Genomic DNA, 26706 nt, shown 5'->3' with positions numbered 1-26706 from the left:
GAGGACACGGCTGGAACACTCCACGTGCTCCCAGGAGACTCAAGGAGCTCCTCCACCTCCACCAGCCTAAAATCTCCTGTTTCCTTAAAAAACTCAACTGAAATCCTTGAATCACTTTGACTTTGAAGAAGACAGGAAAGCCTCAGTGGAGTAAGGAAGATGAATTCCCTGTCCTGGGGAGCAGAGGAGAATCCAGCTGGAGCAGGAGTGCTCCTCATGGATGTGCCTGGCACATTCCACACATGGAGCTTCCAGCCTTGGAATGACAGCTCAGACCTGAGAGAGCAAACACTCATCTCTGCTGCTGCTCTGCCAGAAAAACTGAGAATTGTGGAATTCTGGAATGGGTTGGGTGGGAAGGGACCCCAGAGCCCCTGCAGTGCCAGCCCTGCTATGGCAGGGACACCTCCCACTGTCCCAGGCTGCTCGGGCATGGCCACCCCTCTGCCCTAAACTGCTTCACTTCCCCCACAGCAAAACCCTGATTTCCCAGAAAAAGCACTTGGAATTTGACCCAAATAAATCCCATCTCTGGCGTAGGTTTAGGTTTTTCCAAACCCTCAACAAGTGACTGACCCCCCGTTCAGCCAAACCATCTTGGGATTTACCAAGCTGGACAAAAAAACAACCATTAAAAGAGTTCAACAATAAAATAAACAACCCCAAACCACCAAGACGACATATGGGTAAAACCAAGTCAGACATGGGGCAAAGGTCAGGGAAAAATGAGCAACAAACTATTGAAAAACACAAAAACAATGGGAATTAACGATAAATTTGACAGAAACACCAAAAATTCAAACATTTTCTCCAACGTCAGCTTCCTGTCCTGCCTGGATTTTCAGGAATATTGAGTGATGTCCGTGCTAACCCCATCCCCCTGGGGATTTCAGCAGCACAGCTGGTTCCAGACACACCAGTCCCAGCAAAAAAACACCTAAAAGCCCCAAAACCACGGGCTAACAGCCAGGAAACGGGGCAAACACGCTGCAAGCATTCCAAACTTGGACATGGATTAAGGAGTAAGGCTGGTTTGGATGCACAGAGCTCGGGGGAGGCAGGACGGGAGGGACCCCCCCCGTGCCCCGTCCCAGGGCAGGAGCGACATTCCCAGAGGCAGGAATGATGCCAGAGCCCTGGGGATGATCCCAGAGCCCTGGGGATGATCCCTGCGTGGGCACACAGGGCTGGGACAAATCCCACAGACACATCCCAGGCCTGCTGGGAGCGCTGCAGGCACGGGGCGATCCCGGTGCGAGCGCACGGGAACGGGAACCAGCACTGACCCCAAAGGCTCCGGGAAAACAGCGGGGCCAAGGGCATTCCAGGGGGGTGATGGGGCTTGGGACACAGGCACAGCCCCTGCCCAGGGCTTCTGGGTGGACACCAGAGCGAGGGAGGACACGGAGGCTCCTGATGGCAATAACTGCATCAACTGGGAAGTGGGAAAAATGCCCCAGATCTGTCCAGAATGAGACAAGGAGCACTGGAACTGCACTGGATGAGCCCAGCACATCCCCACTGCCTCCTTCCCACCCATCCCAGACTGGAGCAGGAGCTGGGATGAGCCCAGCACCTCCCCACTGCCTCCTTCCACCCATCCCAGACTGGAGCAGGAGCTGGGATGAGCCCAGCACCTCCCCACTGCCTCCTTCCCAACATCCCAAACTGGAGCAGGAGCTGGGATGAGCCCAGCACCTCCCTGTCTCTCGCTCCAGACCCAGGGAGAAGAGTCCACATTTTCCACCAAACATTTCTGGGAAAAGATCCAAGAGCTGTGAGCAGCTCCCAACTCTCCCTGCTCCTCCAGAGCCCCTTCTTCATCCTCCTTTTGCCCAAAGCCAGGGCCAGGAGATGGGATTTTGCTTTTGGGGTGGTGCACTGTGACATTCCCACCTTGTCCCCCTTTTTCTGTCACTCCCTTCCAGCCACCCCAGTGCTTGGAAAATTCCATGAACCCCAAAGCCCTCATGGGCTGGGATGAGGCAGCAGAGCCAAGGAAAATAATGTGCAATAATCCCATTGAAATGACTTCAGGGACAGACAATGGGATGGCTGCAAGAGGGAAGCCATTCCCTGTGTGCTGTCCCTGCAGGCCTTGTCCCCAGCCCCTCTGCAGCTCTCCTGGAGCCCCTTCAGGCCCTGGAATGTGCTGGAAGCTCTCCCTGGATCCTTCTCCTCTCCAGGTGAGCACCCCCAGCTCTCCCAGCCTGGCTGGTGCCATGGTCCCCCAGACAAGCTTGGCATGGCTCAGGAGGACTTACCCTGGGTTATCCTGGGAATTCCTGTGTGCCAAAGCCTCAGCTCTGCTCCCAGCACTGGCACCTGGTGCTCCAGGAATGATCCCTAAACAGAATTTGGCACCTTCAAGGGCCTGGGTCCTTCCTGAGCCTGGGGCAACAGAGGCAGCAGAACCCCCTGGACATTGCCAGGGAATGGAGCTGGGCAGGGGCTGGAGCCCCAGGAGGGGCTGAGGGAGCTGGGAAGGGTCTGGAGAACCAGGAGGGGCTGAGGGAGCTGGGCAGGGGCTGAGCCTGGAGCAAAGGAGGCTCAGGGGGCCCTTGTGGCTCTGCACAAGTCCCTGCCAGGAGGGCACAGCCGGGGGGGTCGGGCTGTGCTCCAGGGAACAGGGACAGGAGCAGAGGGAACGGCCTCAGGCTGGGCCAGGGCAGCTCAGGGTGGAATCAGCAGGAATTTCCCCATGGAAAGGGGCTCAGGCCTTGGCAGGGGCTGCCCAGGGAGCTTTGGAGTGCCCATCCCTGTTGGGATTTCAGAGCCATGTGGATGTGGCACTTGGGGACAGGGTCAGTGGTGGCCTTGGCAGTGCTGGGGAACAGTTGGACTCGATGAGCCCCAAGGGATTTTCCACCCCAAACAATTCCATGATTCCATTAAAAACACCCAAGGGAACAGAGAAGCACAAGAGCTTCACGTGGGGGCAGGTGGAGCAGCTGCAGCCAGGTGAGCTCCCCCCATGCCTGAACAATGTCACCCAGCCCTCAGCACACCCCCATGCCTGAACAATGTCACCCAGCCCTCAGCACACCCTGAGGTCTCCTTCCCCCTTTTTTTGGATCTCCAGCATCCCAGGAGGGTGGGCAGGCCCTGGCACAGGTGCCCAGAGCAGCTGGGGCTGCCCCTGCATCCCTGGCAGTGCCCCAGGCCAGGCTGGACACTGGGGCTGGAGCAGCCTGGGACAGTGGGAGGTGTCCCTGCCATGGCAGGGCTGGCACTGGGGGGGCTCTGAGGTCCCTTCCCACCCAACCCATTCCATGAATCCATGTCCCTGTCCTGTGGCCACAGCAGGGTCCTGTCCCCTCCCAGGGGTCCCTGGCTGACCCCATCCACGTTCACTCCCCCCCGTGCCCATCCCAGCACCGCTCCCGCCCCGTCTCAGGCAGGAAACCCCGGTAAATCCCGGGATTTACTTGGAGCCTGGCAGTCTCCATCTGGACCAAGAGCTGCAAATCCCACAGCAGCCTTGCCCTGGATGGGACAGGCCCCAGGCTGGCACTGCTCCCAGGACATCTCAGCAAGTCCCCAAGGAGCACAGGTCCCTCCTCACCCCCTGCCTGCAGGGCAGGACACGATCCCTTCCCTCCCTTCCCACTGGGAATTCTGTCCTGGCCCCCGTCCATCCTTCCCTTCCCCCCCATTTGGGGTTCCCCACCATGCCAGGTGGGCTGCCAGCTGCTGTGCCCTGCAGCATTCCCAGGAACTTGGGGTCAAATCCTGAACAATTCCATGGGCTGACAACACCAGGAGGAACTGGGACTGGTTTGGGGCAGGGAGGCTCTTTAGTATGGCAGTTTTTTGTTTGTTTTTGTAACTCCACAAGGCTATGGATCCTCCTGGAGCTGCATCCAGTGCTTCCACTGGGACACAGATTGGAATTTCACCTCTCAAACTGGAACTGCCTCCTTCGTCAGGACATCAGCCCCACATCCCTGCAGCCCCATCCCAACTCCAGCCCCACATCCCTGCAGCCCCATCCCAACTCCAGCCCCACATCCCTGCAGCCCCATCCCATCTCCAGCCCCACATCCCTGCAGCCCCATCCCATCTCCAGCCCCACATCCCATCTCTGTCCCCACATCCCTGCAGCCCCATCCCATCTCCAGCCCCACATCCCATCTCCAGCCCCACATCCCTGCAGCCCCATCCCATGTCCCCATGGACACGAGATCTCCACCTCCTTTCCCTCACGGCCACACCCTCTCCAGCCTTCCCTCCTCAGATGTTCCCTTCTCCCACTCCCTGCAGACTCACACACACTCGGCACGAGGTGTGAAAGGAGAATTTCCCCTTTTATGGTGAAAGGCAGCAAATCGCGGCTGGGGGAGCTGCCCCCAGCCCTGCTCCTCCCCGCACACCCCAGCAGCCTCCCTGGGATGGGCTCCACGGCTCCCAGCTGCTCCCTCCGCTTCCTACGGGCTCTGGAGCCGGGAACAGATTTCTCCCAGGATGACTCAGAGGATCCCAGCCCTGTGCCTGTCTCATGACTCCAGCCGGCAGGCTCCGGGCCGGAGCGCTGGATCTCTGGGGCTGCCGATTCATGCCCACGTGCCGGGATGACAGATCACATTCCTCCTGCCTGGCCTGCTGCCACCTGCATCCCTCGGGCCAGGAGGAACGGCTGGCACAGGACCAGGGATGCTCACAAGGGCCTTTGGGAAAAAGGAGCCGCTTTTTCTTGGGAAAAAAACTTCCCTGAAAAGGCCAGGATTGCAATCAGGGGATCCTGGGATGGGTTGGGTGGGAAGGGACCCCAAAGCCCCTGCAGTGCCACCCCTGCCATGGCAGGGACACCTCCCACTGTCCCAGGCTGCTCCAGCCCCAGTGTCCAGCCTGGCCTGGGGCACTGCCAGGGATGGGGATGAAGGAAGGGGCTCCAGCAGCTCTTGGAGCTGCTCCTTGAAACCAGACCTGGATCCCAAACACGGCAAACCTCGAGTTCTGCACCAGCATTAAACATAAGTACAAAATCCCAACACCCTCGATGGAATTCCCAAGAAATCCAAGACTTGTGAAGGGTCCTCATATTAAACAAGAGTTGCCAAGAAAACCTTGGGTCAGAGGGAGAATCCAGAAGAAAATCCACATTTCTTCCCTCTGTGCTAATGATGGTAAAGTGACTGCACTGCCAGGACTTGGGAGGAAAAAGGGAAAACAGGGATGCCAGGGAAAGTGGGAAGAATGTGGATGCAGATCGTGTGTGACAGGAGCAAAGCAGCCTCCAAATACAGCCCAAACCCATCCAAGCAGAGGGGAAAGAAAACGTGAGGTGAAAACACAGACCTGAGCCAGGAGAGCCGAGAGGAACTCGGAGAGGGAGGAAGGAGAAGTTAAATGGACGGAGAAATGCCCCAGGAGAGCCCCACTCTGCAGGGAGGAGCCGGGGCAGGAGAGGCTCTGGGACACCCAGGGCTGCCTGCAGTGCCCCTGTGCCCCCTGCCCCGCTGGCATGTCACTGGAGAGGCACTTGGGACAAGGGGGATGGCCTCTGCTGCCAGATGGAATTAGATGGGATATCAGCAAGAAATTCTTGGCTGTGAGGGTGCTGAGGCACTGCCAGGGCTGGGCCAGGGCTGGACCAGCTTTTCCATGGGGAAATCCCTCCTGATATCTCCCCACCCTGCCCCTCCCCTGGCCCAGCATGAGGCTGTTCCCTTTCCTCCTGCCCCTGTTTCCAGAGCCTGACCCCACCTGGACCCACCCTCCTGTCAGGGAGCTGTAGGAATCCACCTTGCTGGGCTTTCCACACATGTCTGCAGGAATTCCCAGTGCTGGGAACCCCTGGCACATCCCCAGGCAGAGCTGAGAGCCCGCTCCTGCAGGAATCAGCTCCCCCTGCTCCCGTGAGGACCCGGCACTGTCTGACCTCCTTCCTGCTGAGCTCACCTTGATCCCCTCCAGGAGCTTATCCCTGTCCTTTCCAATCCCCTGCCCGTGCAGGGAGCCCAGCTGCCCTCCCTGGCCTCATCCCCTGAAGGCACCAGAGCCCCAGCTCTGCTCAGCCCAGCCCCAGCCCGGGCTGAAGGCAGCCATTGTCAGCCCTCAGCTGGGCCCTGACAGAGCCACTGTGTCCGAGGGACAGCGGGGCCATGTCCCCACAGCTGCGGCCCGGCCCTGTGTGCCCACAGCCCCGCAAGGGACAGAGCAGCAGTACCTGCCTTGGTCCCAGCCCTTCCCTGCCCCTGCACAGCTCATTCCCAGTGCTTCCAGCCCCTTCCCTGCCCCTGCACAGCTCATTCCCAGTGCTTCCAGCCCCTTCCCTGCCCCTGCACAGCTCATTCCCAGTGCTTCCAGCCCCTTCCCTGCCCCTGCACAGCTCATTCCCCATGGTCCCAGCCCCTCCCTGCCCCTGCACAGCTCATTCCCCATGGTCCCAGCCCCTCCCTGCCCCTGCACAGCTCATTCCCAATGGTCCCAGCCCTTCCCTGCCCCTGCACAGCTCATTCCCAGTGCTTCCAGCCCTTCCCTGCCCCTGCACAGCTCATTCCCAACGGTTCCAGCCCCTTCCCTGCCCCTGCACAGCTCATTCCCAGTGCTTCCAGCCCCTTCCCTGCCCCTGCACAGCTCATTCCCAGCCCCTTCCCTGCCCCTGCACAGCTCATTCCCCATGGTCCCAGCCCCTCCCTGCCCCTGCACAGCTCATTCCCCATGGTCCCAGCCCCTTCCCTGCCCCTGCACAGCTCATTCCCAATGGTCCCAGCCCCTTCCCTGCCCCTGCACAGCTCATTCCCAATGGTCCCAGCCCTTCCCTGCCCCTGCACAGCTCATTCCCAATGGTTCCAGCCCCTTCCCTGCCCCTGCACAGCTCATTCCCAGCCCCTTCCCTGCCCCTGCACAGCTCATTCCCAGTGCTTCCAGCCCCTTCCCAGGCCCTGCACAGCTCATTCCCAGTGCTTCCAGCCCCTTCCCAGGCCCTGCACAGCTCATTCCCAATGGTTCCAGCCCCTTCCCTGCCCCTGCACAGCTCATTCCCAGCGGTTCCAGCTCCATCCCTGTCCTTGCAGAGCTCATTCCCAGCGGTCCCAGCCCCTCCCTGCCCCTGCACAGCTCATTCCCAGCCCCATCCCTGCCCCTGCACAGCTCATTCCCAGCCCCATCCCTGCCCCTGCACAGCTCATTCCCAGCAGTTCCAGCCCCATCCCTGCCCCTGCAGAGCTCATTCCCAGCGGTCCCAGCCCCTTCCCTGCCCTCAGAGAGCTCCTCCCCAGCTTTCCCCGCTGAGGGACACAAAAGCTGGCAGGTGAAGGTGTGGATGAACACCCAGCTGGCATCTCCCAACGCCTGGCTGGGCATCCTGACGGGAATTTGCTGCAGGGCTGTGACTGCAGGTAGCTCAAAAACACCAAACACCAGGGCAAGGTCCTAAAAGCAGGGTAGAGGCTTTCCCCACATAAAACAGCATCATTACAGCAGTTTCTGAGCAGAGCTGACTCAAAATCAGGGAATTGTTTGGGTTGGAACAGCATTGGGTCCAACCATTCCCCAGCACCGCCAAGGCCACCACTGACCCTGTCCCCAGGTGACTCCATCCCTGTGCCAGGGCTGCCCAGCCCTTTCCAGGAGGGATGCCCCAAAATCCACCCTGAGCTGCCCTGGCCCAGCCTGAGGCCATTCCCTCTGCTCCTGTCCCTGTTCCCTGGAGCAGAGCCCGACCCCCCCGGCTGTGCCCTCCTGGCAGGGACTTGTGCAGAGCCACAAGGGCCCCCTGAGCCTCCTTTGCTCCAGGCTCAGCCCCTGCCCAGCTCCCTCAGCCCCTCCTGGGGCTCCAGCCCCTTCCCAGCTCCATTGCCTGCCCTGGACAGGAGCACTGGGAGGTTTGGGAGGGACAATGTGCAGGAGGCCACTGTCACTGTTCCCATGGATGCAGGGCCAAGCCCCTCAGAGCATCCAGGCTGGGATCAGAAGCTGATCAGACCAGCAGAGCCCCAAGCCTGCCCTGGGGAGGGTGTGACAGTGACAGTGGCAGTGACAAGACACAAGAGGCCTTATCTGGGCCATCAGCAGCCCAGGAAGGCTGGGCAGGAAGGTGCTGCAGAGCTCGTGGAGGAGCTGCTTTGCTGCACTTCCTGCAGCTGCACCTCAGCTGCACACACAGCACGGGCGGCTCCTCCTCCCCAAAATCCCCCTCGTGCTGCCACATCTCCCTCACACAGCTCAGACACACCAAAGTGACGTGTGAGACTCTCTGCATCCCGGCGAGGAGGCTGCAGGAGCTGGGGACGTGTGGCTGCTCCCTGCCAGGGGACACGTGGCACTGGAGCCACTCCACAAACGCAAAAACCTCTGGAACTGCCGCGGGAGGGAGGGACAGGCAGGGCCCCACTGCTGCTCCCCCCTGCCCCGACCCCCATCCACAGCCTGCCCCTAAACCAGTCCCCAGCCCCTTCCACAGGCTCCCACCAGCCCCTAAATCCTTCCACAGGCTCCCACCAGTCACAAACCCCTTCTCAGGCTCCCACCAGTCCCCAAACTCCTCCAGACGGGTCCCATCAGCCCCTAAACCCACCAAGAGGGTCCCACCAGCCCCCAAACACTCCAAGAGGGTCCCACCAGCCCCCAAATCACCCCACAGGGTCCCACCAGCCCCCAAATCACCCCACAGGGTCCCACCAGTCACCAAACCCTTTCTCAGGATCCCACCAGTCCCCAAACAAACCCCCAGAGGGTCCCACCCATCACCAAGGACTCCCACAGGGTCCCACCAGCCTCCAAACCCTCCAAGAGGGTCCCAAGAGTCACCAAACCCTCTGAGAGGGTCCCAGCAGCCCCCAAACTTCCCCAGAGGATCCCAGCAGCCCCCAAATCACTCCAGAGGGTCCCACCAGTCACCAAGGACCCTCTCAGAGGGTGCCTGCAGCCCCCAAACCCTCTGGGCCTCCCCTGGCAGCAGCTGCCAGCCCGGGCCGGTTCCCAGGAGCAGGAATTCCCTGCCCCGAGGCCAGCAGGCTCTCCAGCTCGCCTCTGCCACAAGAGCAGCATTTAGTGGTCAGGAGCTCTGGAGCCACAGGAGGAACAGAGCGGCCCTGGAGGCGTCACCGCCGCCATGGCGGAGAGAGGTGGCAGAAAAGCTCCTGCAGATCCCAGCCAGCCCCACGGGATGGTCCCTGCTCCCCCAGGTGCGGCAGGGAACCAAATCGAAGGCGTTCCGGGGGTTAACTCCTCCCCTGCAGTCCGGGCAGCTCCAGGGCACGTTCCAATGGGGTTTGTTTGTGTTTTTAGCGCCCATAAAACCGCAGCTGCTGCTCCAGCCCAGCACCGGGAAAAGGGAACTGGCTGCAAGGAAAGGCTTCAGATTCGGGGAAAACACGAGCTGGGGTGAGAGAGAGCAGAGAGAAAAGTGCTAAATCCTCACTGGCAGCACACAAAATACCACCAAGAAATGGGGTGAGGATCTGGGTACAACACCTGGGTTAGGGCTGTGTGCTCACCTCACCTTCAGCCACCTTCCCAAAACAGGGACTGCCACTCTCCAAGGAATGCCAGACACCATCCCTGGTGAGAGCAGCGGGGAATTCTGGCAAGGAAACCCAGCTGGACACAGGAATGTGCCCAAAGGGGGAGAAATGACCAGCCCAGAGCTGCAGCTCTGATTTCCCTGCCCAGGGGCTGCTCTAGGTCCAGCCTGATCCATCCTACACCGATAACAACAACATGGAAAAGGAGGGGCAGACAGGGGTGTCCAGGGCAGGGAATGGAGCTGGGAAGGGGCTGGAGAACCAGGAGTGGCCAAAGGAGCTGGGAAGGGGCTGAGCCTGGAGCAAAGGAGGCTCAGGGGGCCCTTGTGGCTCTGCACAAGTCCCTGCCAGGAGGGCACAGCCGGGGGGGCCGGGCTGTGCTCCAGGGAACAGGGACAGGAGCAGAGGGAACGGCCTCAGGCTGGGCCAGGGCAGCTCAGGGTGGAATCAGCAGGAATTTCCCCATGGAAAGAGGCTCAGGCCTTGGAACTGCCCAGGGAGGTCTGGAGTGCCCATCCCTACAGGGATTTAAAATCCTTATGGATGTGGCACTTGGGGACAGGATCAGTGGTGGCCTTGGCAGTGCCACAGATGATTGGACAGGATGGGCTCTGAGGGGTTTTCCAACCTGAACAACTCCATGATGAATGTTCATTCCAAGATGAATCTCTCCCCATCCACAAACACACCCCGGTGGAGCTGGAGGAGCTCAGGCTCAGCTCAGGCCCAGTTCAGGCCCAGCCCTGGCACAGCTCTGGCCCTGTCACTGCCCCTGTCACTGTCACTGCTTGGCCTCCTACTCCCATGTGGGACCTGCAGCCCACAGAGCTGCTCCTCCCGGGCAGGAGTTCAAAGGGAAGGAGAGGAGGATTCATGGAGCAGCTGGGATCAAAGAGCTGCAGTTCCCAGGCCTGGATGCAGCTGGAAGCTGTGGGGGCCGGCAGGAGGGGTGACCCTTCCAGAGGCAGCCAGTGGCTGCACATGGAATCAGGGAATCCCAGACTGGTTTGGGTGGGAAGGGATTAAACATCACCCAGTGCCACCCTGCCATGGCAGGGACACCTCCCAGTGTCCCAGGCTGCTCCAGCCCCAGTGTCCAGCCTGGCCTGGGGCACTGCCAGGGATGCAGGGGCAGCCCCAGCTGCTCTGGCAATTCCAGCCCAGCCAGGAATTCCTCATTGCCAAGATCCCATCCCTGGCTGCCCTCTGGCACTGGGAGCCATTCCCTGGGTGCTGTCCCTGCAGGCCTTGGCCCCAGTCCCTCTGCAGCTCTCCTGGAGCCCCTGGAATGTGCTGGAAGCTCTCCCTGGATCCTTCCCTTCTCCAGGAGAGCACCCCCAGCTCTCCCAGGCTGGCTCCAGAGCAGAGGGGCTCCAGCCCTGGAGCAGCTCCAGGGTCCCTCTGGATTTGCTCTGTCTCACATCCCCACCTTTCCCAAGGCTGGGCACGTGGGTGGGAGCAGCTCTGCACGTGGCAGGGCCATTCCCAGCCTCTCTTTCCCTGTGCAAATATTGACCCAGCAAACAGCTCCAGCACTGCTGCCAGCCCCGGGGGCTTTTCCACAGCTGGGATTTTGCTGGATGCTCCCAGAACTCAGCTGAGTCAAACCCTGAGTCACTGGGCCACGGCCACGGACGACGGTGACACGGATGGGTGCCACCAGGAGAGCTGGCATCCAACCCAAAACAGCTGGGACAGCAGAAGGATGAGCCCTGAGAGCCCTGCCCTGGCCTGCAGATCCAGTCAGCTTCTCCCACCAGGAAGCAGCTCCAGGAGCACCTGGGGAAGGGCAGGATGTGTCCTGTGTGTGCCCTCACTGCTCACAAAGAGCAGCCCAAAGCCTGCCCCAAGCACCTCACGGAAAGAGGCAGCCCCGAGCATGGAGCAGCTTCCTCCTGCCTCCCCAGCCACCCACGGAGCTGCTGAGCCCCAGGCTGGTGTCTGAGGAGGGCACAAGCGTGGGGCGATGCTGCTCCCTGAGCACGGAAATGAGAAACCACCGGGACTTCCCAGCAGCCACAGCATCCTCCACAGGCAGCCCGGCACCCATGGGACACCGGCACCCACGGGACACCCACAGGACACCCATGGGACACCGGCACCCGCAGGACACCCACGGGACACCGGCACCCACGGGACACCCACGGGACACCAGCACCCACAGGACACCCACGGGACACCCATGGGACACCCACGGGACACCAGCACCCACAGGACACCGGCACCCATGGGACACCCAGAGAACACCCATGGGACACTGGCACCCACGGGACACCCATGGGACACCCGCGGGACACCGGCACCCACGGGACACCCACGGGACACCGGCACCCACGGGACACCCACGGGACACCCACGGGACACCCACGGGACACCCACGGGACACCCACGGGACACCAGCACCCACGGGACACCAGCACCCACAGGACACCCACGGGACACCCACGGGACACCGACACCCACAGGACATCCATGGAACACCCACAGGACACCCATGGAACACCCACGGGACACCCACGGGACACCGGCACCTCCTGGGACTGCACAGGGATCAGTCATGGGATGGGCACCATGGGCAGGGACCCCAGAGCCCCTGCAGTGCCAGCCCTGCCATGGCAGGGACACCTCCCACTGTCCCAGGCTGCTCCAGCCCCAGTGTCCAGCCTGGCCTTGGGCACTGCCAGGGATGCAGGGGCAGCCCCAGCTGCTCTGGCAATCCCAGCCCAGCCAGGAATTCCTCATTGCCAAGATCCCATCCATGCCTGCCCTCTGGCAGCTTAAATCCCCTGGAATATCCCAAATCAATCCCAAGCTGAGTCTTGGCTCCAGTCATCCAGGTCATGCCCATCCAGTGTTCCCTTACCCAAAACTTCCAGACTCCTTCAGCCGCAGGGTTTGGAACTGAGCTGTCCTGGACTCTCAGGGTATGGGGGATGCACAGAGAAAACCCCTCAGATCCCGAGGTAAAACCAGGCACAATCCCAGCTCTGGGCAGCTGTCATTCCCAGGTAAAACCAGGCACAATCCCAGCTCTGGGCAGCTGTCATTCCCAGGTAAATCCCAGTACAATCCCAGTTCTGGGAAGCTGAAGGAAGAGCCAGGAGAATAAAACCCATCCATTTCCAGGGAATAATGTGAGACATCAGCACACAATAAAACAGACCCTGCCATGGAAGGAGCTGGTTCCCACTGCCTGGTGGCTCCCACTGCCGGGAGCGTTCACCCCACACTTTTCCCTGGAGCCCCTCTCCCAGGGAGCGGGCTGGGTGCCTGGCACAGCAGAGGGGCACAGGGACACTGTGCCAGGCAGGTGATGTGCCCATGCTCTGCATTCCTGGACATCCCCCACGGCTCCACAAACCAGGAAAAGCGTCTGGATGCCGGCCCTGGTCCTGGACAGCCCGTGCAGCCAGAGCAGCTCAAGGCCCCGCTCCACAGCCAGAGCCAGAGCCCTTGAGAGAGTTCAGAGCCCTTTGGTGCCCCTGTCCGAGGAGCAGGACATGGTCCCAGGCCCTGCAGCACAGCCCCAGGTCACGGGGATGAGGCTGTTCCAGGACACCCCAGGAGCACCCAGTGACCCCAGGGAAGCCAGCACAGCCCGCTCCAGCACGGATCTGCTTTCGGCTTTGTTCCCACAAACTGCACTGAGCCACGGCAGCATCTCATGGAGCCAGCCTGGGAGGGAAGGGAAGGATCCAGGGAGAGCTCAGAGCCCCTGGCAGGGCCTGGAGGGGCTCCAGGAGAGCTGCAGAGGGACTGGGGCCAAGGCCTGCAGGGACAGCACCCAGGGAATGGCTCCCAGTGCCAGAGGGCAGCCAGGGATGGGATCTTGGCAATGAGGAATTCCTGGCTGGGCTGGAATTGCCAGAGCAGCTGGGGCTGCCCCTGCATCCCTGGCAGTGCCCCAGGCCAGGCTGGACACTGGGGCTGGAACAGCCTGGGACAGTGGGAGGTGTCCCTGCCATGGGTGGCACTGCAGGGGCTCTGGGGTCCCAGCCCAGCCTGGCATTGTCTCTCTGGAGATGCTGCAGAGCCACCTCACCTCCCAGCACCCCGCCAGACCTTTCCCTTTCACATCCCCACTGCAAACCCCTCCCTGCCCGACCCCAAACCCCACAGGCACTGCACGCCCTGGCAGTGCCGAGGGGCTCATCCAGCCCTGGTGCAGCTCAGCCCAGCTTTGTTTACAGGTGAGGCTTACAGGGATGGCACAGCCCAGCCTGGCACAGCCCAGCCTGGCACAGCCCACGGCTCTGCCAGAGCAACCCAACCTGTACAGCAATTAGTCACCGGCAGATGAGCGCCGCTGCCCTTCCTCCAGCATTATCTAAGCAGGGAGGGGGGTGGGCAAACAGAGCTGGGAATGCTGCCAGCCTGATCCCAAAAACCACAGAACCGGTGTCAGTCCAGCCCTGGCGACACGGCTCGGACACCTCCAGCCTGGCAGGGCAAGGGGTTTGCCTGGGCCGGCACAGAGAGGCCACAACTCCTGGGTGCCTCATCCTGCACAGGCCACTTCTGACGGGGCCATCCCAGCAGCCAAGAGGGTTGGACTGGTGTCTGGGACCTGTCCCTTCCCAGGGGAACCTGGATCCATCTCCCCACAATATCCTGGAGCCATCCCCTCCCTGCAGAGGTGAGTCAAACCCAAAATAAAGGGAATATTTACACCAAAGGAAGATAATTTGTTAAGTGTGAGCTCTTCCCTTCCCAGTGGCACAGAATCATGGAGTGATTTGAGTGGGAAGGGAACAGAAAGTTCATCTTGATCCACCCCTGCCATGGCAGGGACACCTCCCACTGTCCCAGGCTGCTCCCAGCCTGGCCTTGGGCACTGCCAGGGATGCAGGGGCAGCCCCAGCTGCTCTGGACACGCTGTGCCAGGGCCTGCCCACCCTCCCAGCCAGGAATTCCCTCCCAATATCCCACCTAAACCCGTTCTTCCTTTTGGCTGTCCCACTGCAGCCAACCACATCACCTCACAGCACTATCCCTGTCCCCCAGACAAATCCCAAATGACCCCAGGCACACGTGGGACATTTCTGCTCTCTGGGAAACTCAGGCTCTGGGAGTCACAGCAAGGAGCCCCAGGCCCAAGGAGCCCCAGGCCCCTGATCCCCACCAGCCACCAACCAGCTGACAGCACCAGCTCGAGGGTGCAGGTCCCAGCTGCAGCATCCTCAGGGAGGAGATGAGGAAGAAGATGCAGGAGGAAGCACCTGGAGGCAGGACAAAGGGGGTACAGCCACCCGGCATGGCTCCTGAGAGATGTGGAAGCTGCTCCCAGATGGAATCCTGGAATCCCCCCTGCATCTCCCACCCCAGCACGGTGTGAGCCATGGGATGAGCTCCTGCCATGGGAATCCTGGAATCCCCCCTGCATCTCCCACCCCAGCACGATGTGAGCCATGGGATGAGCTCCTGCCCATCCCAGTGCCCGAGGACAAGGGGACACGGGGGGAACACGACTGCAATAACGGCAATAACAACAACAGCAAAACACCAAACTGACAGCACACCAGCAGAAAGCCCTGAGGGAACACCAAGCTCTGATCCAGAGCTCTGCTCTCCAGCATTCCCAACACACACCTCACTCATCCTGCCCTCCTCCAGGGACCCCGGCATGGGGCTGGGATCCACCCTGGGATTGTGCATCTGAGCCCCATCAGCATCCCCTGATGGACAAACCCACAGCAAAATGAGCATTCCCCTTCCCCAGCTGCGAGCACAGGCATGGAACAAGCCCAGCCCCAGCCTGGGAGTGTGCCAGGTGGGAACAGACACTCGAGAGGGGGGTTCTGCAGCAAAGGCCTCATTTCCTGATTTTAGGGCACTTCACCTCCTCTGTGACGCTGCCAAAGCTCGTTTGCCCCGACAGCTCTGGGGGCAGGAACAAGAAGGAAACACGATGGGAAGAGACCCTAAAGCCACAACAAGGAACACCCCACAACCACAACCAACAGCATCACCTGACAGCGAGCAAGGATGCAAGAGAGGACAGGGAAACTGTGGGACATCCCACAGATCTGGGGGTCAGGAGCGTCTGAGGGAGGGCACGAGGACCTGCCCGAGGGGGCAGTGGGTGCCCGGAGAATGAGGCTGGGGGTGCAGCCCCCCCTCGCAGGGAATGGGGCTGGGGGCACAGCCCCCCATCCCGGGCAGGGTCGGTGGGTGCCCACTGGAAGCAGGACTGGGAGCAGCCCGTCCCATGGCCGGGGCTGAGATGCGCAGGGGGAGCAGGCCGAGGACAGCAGTGCCCCCCCAGGCGCAGCCGATGTTTCCGGAGCGGTGACAGCCCGCGCACGGCGGGGGAGGGAGACAGACCGAAAACACCCAAACCGTGAACGCGCCGAGCCGCGCAGGGGCGGCTCCGGCTGCCGGGAGCTTCCCGGGGGCCGCTCAGAGCGGCTTCACGGCGGGCTGAGAACGGCCCGGTGCTGCCCGGCCCGGCACCGGCCACGGCCCCGCGGCCCCGCCACGGCTCCGCACCCCCGGCCCGGCTCACCCCGCACGCCCGGGATGGCCCCACAGCCCCGTCCGGGTCCAGGACCACCCTGCCCCGCCGCCCCGCACCCCCGGCCCGGGCTCACCCCGCGGCCCCGGCCCCGCGCCCACCGCACGGCCTCGGCCCCGCAGCCCCGGCCGGGGCGGCCCCGCGCGGGCCCGGCCCCCCCGCGTCCCTCCGCCGCTCACCGCGCTTGCCGGGGTCGTATCCCACGAGCACGAAGTAGTCGGCCAGGCGGGCCATGGCGGCGGGGGCGGCCCGGGCCGGCCCCGGGAGCCCCGCGAGGCCGCGCTCGGCTCCTCAGGGCGCCGCCGCCCGCCCGCGCCCACCGCCCGCCGCCGCCGCCATCTTGGCCCCGCGCGCACCGCGCCTGCGCCAGCGCCGGCCGCCGCGGGGGGCGGGGCCGCGCCTCCCATTGGCTGCGGGCGGGAGGGGCTGCGCCTCCCATTGGCCGAGAGCTGAAGGGCGGGGCCGGCCACGGAGTGGGCGGGGCCTGATTGGATGGGGCGGAGCCGGGCGAGGGGCTTCCCCGGGATGGGGGGAGGGTCCGGGAGTGGGGGGGACACGGGGACATCCCGGGGTATGGGGACATCCCGGGGTATGGGGACATCCAGGGGTGTGCGGGGCCATCCCGGGGTGTGCGGGCCCGTCCCCGAGTGTGCACGGACACACGTGTGGGGACCCTCCGGATGCAGGGGGACACCCCCCGTGAGCACAGACCCCCGCAGGTGTGCACGGCCCCCAGGGTGCCCACAGGTTGTACACGACCGCCATTGCACACAGTCCCCCGGGAAAGGACCCCGCAGGTGTGATCCCACTCGGGTGTGACCCCACACACAGGTGTGACCCCACACAGGTGTTATCCCACACACAGAGGTGTCCCCACATACACAGAGGTGTCCCCCACACACAAGTGTGACCCCACACACGTGTTATCCCACACACAGAGGTGTCCCCACATACACAGGTGTGACCCCACACACAGGTGTGACCTCACACAGGTGTTATCCCACACACAGATGTGTCCCCACACACAGATGTGACCTCCAAGACACGACCCTGAGGCTCGGTGTCCCCATCCCGTGGTGTCCCCGGCACTCGGGGCTCCGTGCCACCCCTCCGCCGGGGACAGCGGGGCCCTGCCCGAGGGTGGCGGTGGCCGCAGGGCCGCGTGGGCAGCGCGGGTCCAGTGCCGTTCCTCCGGGGGCTGGGGTCGGCCCGAGCAGTGCCCGTACTGCCGCTGTGCCCGTCCCGTTAAGTCCCGTCCTGTCCCGTCCCGGAGCTGGTCCGTGCCAGGCCCAGGACACACCCGGGACCCGGGCAGGACCCGCCCCGGTGCCCCCGGCCGGGGCACGGCCGCTGCCGAGCCGGGGATCGCCCATCGGAGCTCCCGATCCCCACCGCCACGGGAGCGGGACGTGGGGTGGGGATGGGGGCGGCCCGAGGGGCGCCGGGGTCCGGGCAGAGCCCCGGCAGCAGCGGCAGCTCCCGCAGCCCTGGCTCAGCCCCGGCGTCCCCGCGGCGTCCCCGGGCAGGGCCAGCCCAGGGCATCCCCATCCCCGGCCCTGGGGTTCACCCCCCGGCCTGGGGGGATCCCGGGGTGCGCGGCCGGTCCCGGCACCCCCCGAGCGGGGTCTCCCCGCAGCCCGCAGCCCGCACCCGGCCGGGGGTGATGCAACCCTGCCCGGGCCTTGCGCCTCCCGCCCGGCCCCGCCGCGTGTCGGGACATGTGCGGCGTGTCGGGACATGTGCGGCGTGTCGGGACACGGCTGGCTCCGTGCCGGGCACCGGCCCCGCCGCGCCCGCCGGGCACGGCCGCGCAGAGACCCCCAGTGCCCCGCGCCGGGCCCGCCCCGGGCAGGGCTGTACCAGGGCGGCTCCTGGGGACACCCGCGGGGTGGGCAAACGGTGACCGGTGGTGGCACCGAGCCGCAGGTGTCCCTGTGCCATGTGTCCATTGCAGACTGGCTCGGCCATCGGCCAGGTGCGGCCTGGCACCGGGGTGGCCGTGCCCGTGTCCCCGCATCCCCACGTCCCCGCATCCCCGTGTCCCTGAATCCCCGCATCCCCGTGTCCCCTCATCTCCGTGTCCCTGTGTCCCCGTGTCCCCACATCCCCGTGTCCCCACATCCCTGTGTCCCCGAGTCCCCTGCACGGAGCCACACCCGGAACCCGGTCTGCAGGGAGCACGGGGGGCTGTGCGGGCAGAGCGGGGGACAGCCGCTGTGACCCCGTGGGACAGTGACACGGGGCCACCAGCAGGGTGACCGCCCGGGGACAGCCCGAGGGACGGCTACCCGGCAAAGGTGACAGCGGGGACGTGGGACCGGAGCGGCGCCGGAGGCCGGGAACGGGAAAACCGGGCTGATCCAGCCTGGCAGCGCCCGGGACCGTGCGGCTGTGACCGCGCCTGTGCCAGGGTGGGACGGGCACGGCGACACCGCTGGGGTCTGCACCGGCGGGGTCGGGACCGCAGGGGTGGCACCGGCACCGCAGGGGTGGCTCTGACACCGCGGGGGTGGCACTGGCACAGCAGGGGTGGATCTGACACCGCGGGGGTGACACTGACAGCAAAGGGGTGGCACTGGCACCGCAGGGGTGGCACTGGCACCGCAGGAGTGGCTCTGGCAGCAAAGGGGTGGCACTGGCACCGCAGGGGTGGCTCTGACACCGCAGGGGTGGCATCGGCACCGCAGGCGTGGCACTGGCACTGCAGGGGTGGCTCTGGCACCGCGGGGCTGGCACTGGCACCGCAGGGGTGGCACTGCAGGGCCCGGTGGCGGCTGGCGGTGCCGCGGGCCGTGGTGGCAGCGGTGACACGGCAGCAGGGGCTGTGCGGGACCCGCAGGGGCAGCAGCGGGCACGGGGAGAGCAGGACACGGGCACGGGGACAGGAACGGGGCACGGGCACGGGGACACGAGGCACGTGCAGAGCCCGGTCGTGCCGTGTGCCCGGGATCCTCTCGGGCAAGAGCTGCTGCTGGGGACACTGGGGACTCTGGGGACGCTGGGGGTTGCTGGCGTTCCTGGAGATGCTGGGGACACTGGGAGCACTGGGGATGCTGGTGACAATGGGGACCCTGGTGACACTGAGGTGTCCGCAGGCTGGAGGACGCGGTTCCTCCCCTCTCCCGGCAGTTCCCGGCCGTTCCCGCGGCCCGGACACGGAGCCCGGTGTCGCGGAGTGTCCCTGTCCCCGCTGCCCAGCGGGACACGGCTCCGGGGCCGTGTGAGGCCACCTCGGGTGTCCCGGTGGGCTCAGGGATGGGGTAGCGGCTGCTCGGTTTGGGGGTCCCGGCTGTACCCCCCGCCCCCCGGGTGCTGCTCGGGGGGTCCCAGCACCCAGGGGAGCTTTTTGGGGAGCGGGTGCCCGGAGCGGGGCTGTCCCCGGGGCCTCAGCCAGCAGGCAATTAAGCTAATTAAAACTTCTCCTGGGTTCCCAGGGCCGGGAGCCAGCGGAGAGGAAGAGGGAGAGGAAGAGGGAGAGGGAAAGCGCTGCCGGGCCCCGGGGACAGATGAGGTGACCCGGGGACGGCAGCTCCCGGTGCGGGTCCAGCTGTGGCAGGAGCGGGTGGCAGCAGCTCCCGGGGTGGCTCCGGCGGTCACCCGTACCGGGGTGGCCGTGAGGGGACATCTGTCACCCCCCGCGACCGGGCAGCGCCCGGGGTCCCTCCCTGTGCCCCAGGGGTGGTGATCCCTGAGGAGGAGGAGGGTAGGGAAACGGCTCCTGCCCGTGCTGCGGGCCCGGGGGCTCAGCTGCACCCCTGCGGTGTCCCCAGAGCCCCCTCCTCGTGATTCTGGTGACACTCACCCTGGTGACACGGTTTTGTCCCCGGGGGTGACAGCGGCTGGCCCTGCCCGGCACGGGCACCCGCACAAGGGCCTGGGAGGGGAGCCCAGCCCGGAGCCCGGGATGGCCCTGGGGTCGCTGTGGGACAGATGTCACCTCCGAGACCCGCGCCCCAGAGCCACGGGGTGACACCCGCGGGCGCGGCCGTGGGGACACCGCGGTGGCGGCGTTGGGCTCGGGGCGGGGGTCGGAGGGCCCGGGGTGTCCCGCGTCCCCCGCCCGCGGCTCTCGGCCTTGTTTTGAGCCGGGTTTTCCCTCTCGCTGGGGCAGCCCAGCGGCAGAGCCCGCACCGCGGCAGGGATTCCCCGGGAGCCGGGCGGCACCGGGGGTCGCGGCGGGGCCCGGCCGTGCCCCCCCCGCCCCGCCCCGCTCAGGGCCGCGTCCGCCGCCCCCGCCCGTCCCCCCCGCGCCGGGATCAGGTGCTGCCCCAAATCCCCCCGCACGGGGCCGGGTGTGTGGAGCCTTTGTGTCCCGATAATGCGGAAGAATCCCAGCGATTCCGGGCACGCGGAGGCCCCCGGCCCTCGGCCTGGGGAAGCCGCGCCGGGGGGAGCGGGAACCCCCAGCCCCGGGCTCCGGGCCGCCTCGGGCCCCCGGGGGTGCTGGGGGGGCCTCCCCCGATCCCACCGGGAGCTCCGGCCCCGAGCAGGGGTGGGGGTCCCGGCCGGGGGTCCCAGCGAGGGAAGCTGTGGGGACCCCTCCCCTGCCCAGCTCAGGAGCAGCCCCCCAGGAGCCCCCCGGGACCCCAGGAGCCCGGTTTGGGGGAGCTGCTGCCCGGCGGGAGCGGGGCCGGTCTGATCCCTGCGGATTTACATTCCTCGGTTGTTCTGCAAGGCCCCATGTGATGCTTTAAACACGGAATCAGCCCTGGCAGCACCGGGGGTGGCGCTGCCCCCCGAGGGGCCCGGGGGGCACCTGCAGCTGTCGCTGCTGGGGCACTGGGCTGCACTGGGGGGTGCCGGGGTGCCCGGGGGTGCCGGGCGGGAGGGCACGGCCGGGCTTGGCAGGGCCCGGCGCGACGTGGCACGGGGCACACGGGGCAGCCCGGACCCAGCCCGGCCGGGGGCTGCCAGACCCCCCAACAGTCCCGGCCCAGCCCCGTCCCTCTGCCCCCCAGAGGGGTCCCCCAGCCCAGCCCAGCCCGGCCCCGGGGCCGCTCCCCAGACCCGGCCCCGAGCCGGGAACGTCCCGGGAGCAGCGGGGCCGAAGGGGCCGGGTACGTGCGGTACCGGGGCGAGGCTCGGGGCGGGCTCGGCCCCCGGGGGCTGCGGGGCTGGGGCGGTGCCAGGGAAGGTGCGAAGGGGGCGCGGGGCCGAGGGGCCCGGGGGCAGTGCGGGGCTGGGATGGGGCAGTGCGGGGCTGGCAGGGGCAGTGGGGGGCTGGCAGGGACAGTGCGGGGCTGGCAGGGGCAGTGCGGGGCTGGGATGGGCAGTGCGGGGCTGGGATGGGCTGTGCGGGGCTGGAATGGGGCAGTGCGGGGCTGGCAGGGGCAGTGCGGGGCTGGGATGGGGCAGTGCGGGGCTGGGATGGGCAGTGCGGGGCTGGGATGGGGCAGTGCGGGGCTGGGATGGGCAGTGCGGGGCTGGGAGGGGCAGTGCGGGGCTGGGATGGGCAGTGCGGGGCTGGCAGGGGCAGTGCGGGGCTGGGATGGGCAGTGCGGGGCTGGGATGGGGCAGTGCGGGGCTGGCAGGGGCAGTGCGGGGCTGGGATGGGGCAGTGCGGGGCTGGGATGGGCAGTGCGGGGCTGGCAGGGGCAGTGTGGGGCTGGAATGGGGCAGTGCGGGGCTGGGATGGGCAGTGCGGGGCTGGCAGGGGCAGTGCGGGGCTGGAATGGGGCAGTGCGGGGCTGGCAGGGGCAGTGCGGGGCTGGGATGGGCAGTGTGGGGCTGGAATGGGGCAGTGCGGGGCTGGGATGGGGCAGTGCGGGGCTGGAATGGGGCAGTGCGGGGCTGACAGGGGCAGTGCGGGGCTGGGATGGGGCAGTGCGGGGCTGGCAGGGGCAGTGCGGGGCTGGCAGGGGCAGTGCGGGGCTGGGATGGGCAGTGTGGGGCTGGAATGGGGCAGTGCGGGGCTGGAATGGGGCAGTGCGGGGCTGACAGGGGCAGTGCGGGGCTGGGATGGGGCAGTGCGGGGCTGGGGCGCTGCGGGACTTGGGGGTCGCGGGAGCGCTGCGGGGCCGGGAAGGTGCGGGGCCGGTGCGGAGCCGAGGGCGGTGCGGGGCTGCTCCTGCTCCCGCCCGCGGCTCCTCCCGTCCCGTTGGGCTCCTCCCGCCTGCCGGCCCCGGCGATATTTAACCTGGGCCGGGGCGGGGAGCGGCAGCGCCGAGCGGGGACAGAGCCGAGCCCGAGGCAGCGCAGCCCGGTCCCGCTCAGGCACCGCCGGGACCCCGCGCCGCCCCCGGCTGCGGCACAGGCAGGGAGCGGAGCGGGGGCAGGACCAGAAGGGGGCTGCGATCTGGAGCCGGACCCCAGCGCGACCCCCCCGCCGAGCCACCCTCCCCGTGCCTCCCGCAGCCGCCGCCGCTCGTCCCGTCCCGTCCGGCCATGCGAGCCCCGGCCCCGCTGGCGCTGGGTTGCGTCAGCTTCGCGCTGTGCCTGCTGGAGCTGCCCCACGGCCGGGCCCTGCCGCCGCGCAGGTGAGGGACCCTGCCCGATCCCTGCCCGATCCCTGCCCCGATCCCTGCCCGATCCCTGCCCCGATCCCTGCCCCGATCCCTGCCCCGATCCCTGCCCCGATCCCTGCCTTCACTCCCTGCCCGCGCCCCCCGCTCCCATCCCTGCCCGGACCCCTCCGGAGCCCCCTGCCCGGGGCGATTCCCGCCCTCGCCCCTGCCGAACCCCTCCCCGCTCGTTCTGCCCGCCCGCACCTCCTTTCCCCGCACCCCTTCTCCCGCACCCCCTGCCCGCCCCCCAGCTCCGCGCGCTCCCCGTTCCCCCCGGGATGGGGTCTGGGGGGGTCCCGGGGCAGCGTCTCCTACCGGGCCCCCACCCCGGGGACGCAGTACCGGGCGGGGTGCGCTGGGTCCCGGCCCCCGCCGTGAGCGCTGGGGGCACCGGGGGCACCCCCGGGGGTGCGGGAGGTGCCAGGTGTGCCAAGGTGTGCGAGATGTGCCAGGTGTGCCAAGGTGTGCCAGGTGTGCCAAAGTGTGCAAAGGTGCGCCAGGTGTGCCAGGTGTGCCAGAGCCGCGGGGGTTGGCACACGCCGGGACAGAGATTTTGTGTGTGCGGGATCTCGGGGGTGCCCGTGGCCGCTGTGGGGGCCCGGGGGGGTCCCTGGGGTCGGGCCGCCCCCCCCCGTGTGCGTGTGCACGCCCCGCACGTGCGGGTTCGCGTCCCTGCTCGGGGAGCGCGTCCGGGCCGGTCCCGGCGCCCGGGGATCCCCGCCTGGCTCGGGGCGTGCGGGGGGAGCAGCCCTGGCACCGCCGTGGGTGGGGGGCACCGGGGCACCCCGACCCCGCCGGGCACCCCTGCCGTGGCTGGGCTGGGCTGGGGGCCCGTGGGGCGCGGGACGAGGGTTGAAATGGGGAGGAAATGTTAAAAGAAAGGAAAAAGAGAAGGGCGGGACACAGAACCAAAAGCTCCAAGCTCCTTGGAACTGAGGAGGGGTCCCCTGAGGGAAAGGTGTCGCGGGACAGGGGCACTGAGGCACGGGGCGGGTGGTGGCACCGAGGTGGTGGCACCGAGGTGGTGGCACCGAGGCCGGACCCCCCCGCGGGTGCCCGGGGCTCGGGCGTGGGTGCCGGGGCCGGGGCACGTGGGAACGGGGTGGGCGGAGCGGGGGGAGCCGGGGGGGCTCCGGCGGGACCGGCGGCTGCCCGGAGGTGTCGTGTGTGCGGGACACGTGTCCGTGTGCTCGGGGTACGTGTGTGCCTGCAGGTAGCGGCTGCTTCCTCCTCCTCCTCCTCCTCCTCCTTCTCCTCCTCCTCCTCCGCCCCTCCGGAAGCCCCGGGCTCAGCGCTGGCTCCGGGCTCGGCGTTGCCCGGTTCCCCCCCAGCAGAGCCCGGGAGCCGCAGCTGTGCCTCCTGACCGTGTCCCTTCCCTCCTGCAGGGCCCCCCCGGCGCGGAGCCCCCCGGCGCGGATCCCCGCTCTCCCCGGAGACGCCCCGGCCCCGCAGCCCGTCGGGCCCCTGCGGCACCGAGCCCCGGTTCCCCGGCACGGCCCGTGGGTCGCCCCCCGGCACCGCCCGCCCGCCCCGCGGCCGCCGCCGTGGCACGTCCGGCGCCTCATCCTGCGGCACGACCGACGGCGGGACCCCCGGCGGGACCCCCGGTGGGACCCCCGGGCCGCCCGGGGCCGCCGGCACGCCGGGGCGCACCTGGTGCGGGTGGGCTGCGTGCTGGGCACCTGCCAGGTGCAGAACCTGAGCCACCGCCTGTGGCAGCTGCGGGGACAGTCGGGCCGCCGCGACTCGTCCCCCATGAACCCCAACAGCCCCCACAGCTACGGCTGAGGGGGGGGGCGCGCCCCCGCCCCGCGGGACCCCCCAAGCACCGCCGCGGGCTCCTCCGGGCGCCGGAACCTCCTGACGGAGCACCGGGGTGGCCAGGGACGGACAGGAGCTGCAGCGGCACCGCGGGACTGCCGGTGGCCCGCGATGACCCAACGGGATCCGTGGTGGCCCCAGAGACTGGCGGTGGCCCCAGAGACTGGCGGTGGCCCGGAGCGACTCACGGTGACCGGTGCTGGCCCGTAGTGACTCTCGGTGGCTCAGAGTGGCCCCTGGTGGCTGGTGGTGGCCCGTGGTGACCCGTGCTGGCTGGCAGCGGTCAGTCTGTGCGGGCCAGGTCCAAGGGCCACCGGGAATCCCGCTGACCGCAGCAGCACCGGCGCCTTGTGCAAGACGCTCCGGCTGACTCAGCGTTCCCGTGCCGGCCGTGGCACCCCCGGAGCCCCCCGGGGCACCCCCAGCGCCCCAGAACTTCCCCAGGGTGACACGGGGGCTGCGGGAGCCCCGCAAGGACAGGGCACAGGGACCCCGCTCCGGCCTGGGGGACAGGGCAGCCCCAGCAACGTCCCCACCTGGGGGTCCTGGTTGGGGCTGGCACCTTCCCAGGACAAATTCCTCAGTGTGAATATTGTCCCCTCCCCTGGCTCCTTGTCCCAGCCTGTGTCACCCACAGCCCAGCAGGAGCTGGCCACAGGGAGATGTCCCCAAATGTGGGGGGCCGCGGAAAGGTTGGGGTCCTGTGCCCCACTGCTGCCTGTCCTGGACCTGTCCCCGCTCCTGGCCCTGTCCTGTCCAACCCTGCCCCCTGCTGCACCCCCACACTGCGTCCCCACAGGGCTCAGTGGGTGCCCACATCGGCTGGTGGCCCATGGACACGAGGGGACACGTGTGACATCCCTGTCACCCCGGGGTGCTGCTGTCACCCCCAGGGCTGTCACCCCATGGCCCGGTGGGACAGGGATGTGTGACCCCAGGTGACTGTCCCACCCCCTCCTGGGAGCAGCTTAAGCAGCCCCCCAAGAGCAGCACCCCCATTCCCTCCCGAACAGCCCTGGCCTCCCAGGAGCACCCCCATTCCCAGAGAACCCCATTCCCAGAGCACCCCCATTCCCAGAGCACCCCATTCCCAGAGCACCCCAATTCCCAGAGCACCCCCATTCCCAGAGCACCCCATTCCCAGGAACACCCCATTCCCGGGGCACCCCCATTCCCAAAGCACCCCCATTCCCAGAGCACCCCATTCCCAGAGCACCCCCATTCCCAGAGCACCCCATTCCCGGGGCACCCCATTCCCAAAGCACCCCCATTCCCAAAGCACCCCATTCCCAGAGCACCCCAATTCCCAGAGCACCCCCATTCCCAGAGCACCCCCATTCCCGGGGCACCCCCATTCCCAGAGCATTCCCAGTCCCACAGGAATGTGCCTGTTCCCCCCAGAGCACCCCATTCTCAGGAACACCCTATTCCCAGAGCACCCCATTGCTGGGAACACCCTCTTCCCAGGAACACCCTATTCTCAGAGCACCCCATTCCCAGAGCACCCCATCCCCAGAGCACCCCAATCCTCCCAGGAGCTCCCCAGCCCCCATTCTCCATCGCCCCTGGGTGTCCCGGGAGGTTCTGGGACAGGACGTCCCCTGGGTGCCACACCAACACAGCTGCCCCTGGGTGCCTGTCCCTGGGTGTCCCAGTTTCAGGACAGGATGTCCCCTGGGTGTCCATCCCCACAGGTGTCCCAGGACTTCCTAAATCCCATGGAGCTGCTGAGGGGCGCTGGGGGACCTGAGGGGCACGAGGGTGCCCAGGCCTTTGTCCCCTCCCCTGGGTGCCCCTGCTGAGCCTGGTGGGTGCCTGACCCACCCTGGGCCAGGTCGCTGCTTCCTGGGAATCCTGGTTTGTGTGGAATAAACAAAGCGTGTGAGGAGGAGCTGGGATGGAGCGTGGTGATCCCATGGGGATGGGGCAGGGGTGGAGGGTGGTGATCCCATGGGGACGGGATATGGGATGGGGCACAGTGATCCCATAGGGATGGGACACAGTGATCCCATGGGGAGGAGGCACAGTGATCCCATAGGGACAGGGCAGGGATGGGGCACAGTGATCCCATAGGGATGGGGCAGGGATGGGGCACAGTGATCCCATGCAGAGAGGCACAGTGATCCCCTGGGGATGGGGCAGGGATGGGGCACAGTGATCCCATGGGGATGGGCTATGGGATGGGGCACAGTGATCCCATGGGGATGGGGCAGGGATGGGGCACAGTGATCCCATGGGGATGAGGCAGGGATGGGGCACAGTGATCCCATGGGGATGGGCTATGGGATGGGGCACAGTGATCCCATGGGGATGGGGCAGGGATGGGGCACAGTGATCCCATGGGGATGAGGCACAGTGATCCCATGGGGATGGGGCAGGGATGGGGCACAGTGATCCC

The 26706-nt window shown here is 66.5% G+C and overlaps 2 protein-coding genes across 7 annotated transcripts in view; one reads left to right on the top strand and one right to left on the bottom strand.

Annotated features, from left to right (window-relative positions):
* SBF1 (SET binding factor 1) overlaps positions 1-16353 on the bottom strand; it is a 62958-nt gene extending 46605 nt beyond the window's left edge. For 4 of the 6 annotated variants that reach the window (XM_077179340.1, XM_077179341.1, XM_054631169.2 and 1 more), the window contains exon 1: positions 16164-16353. In XM_077179340.1, the coding sequence (XP_077035455.1) occupies positions 16164-16218 (55 nt within the window). In that variant the 5' untranslated portion in view covers positions 16219-16353. The remainder of the gene's footprint in view (positions 1-16163) is intronic. The other 2 variants (XM_077179342.1, XM_054631171.2) reach the window with 1 other exon arrangement.
* Positions 16354-22086: 5733 nt separating this feature from the next.
* Positions 22087-26196, top strand: ADM2 (adrenomedullin 2). Its single transcript, XM_077179345.1, has 2 exons — positions 22087-22460; positions 23873-26196. Exons 1-2 carry the CDS (start codon positions 22369-22371, stop codon positions 24273-24275), a joined length of 495 nt encoding a protein of 164 aa, XP_077035460.1. The 5' UTR covers positions 22087-22368; the 3' UTR covers positions 24276-26196.
* The last annotated feature ends 510 nt before the right edge of the window (positions 26197-26706 follow it).

This window comes from Agelaius phoeniceus, chromosome 5, assembly GCF_051311805.1.
Source record: "Agelaius phoeniceus isolate bAgePho1 chromosome 5, bAgePho1.hap1, whole genome shotgun sequence".
NCBI lineage: Eukaryota > Metazoa > Chordata > Aves > Passeriformes > Icteridae > Agelaius > Agelaius phoeniceus.
Note: the sequence above shows the minus strand (reverse complement) of the source record. Positions and strands in the feature narration are given on the sequence as shown.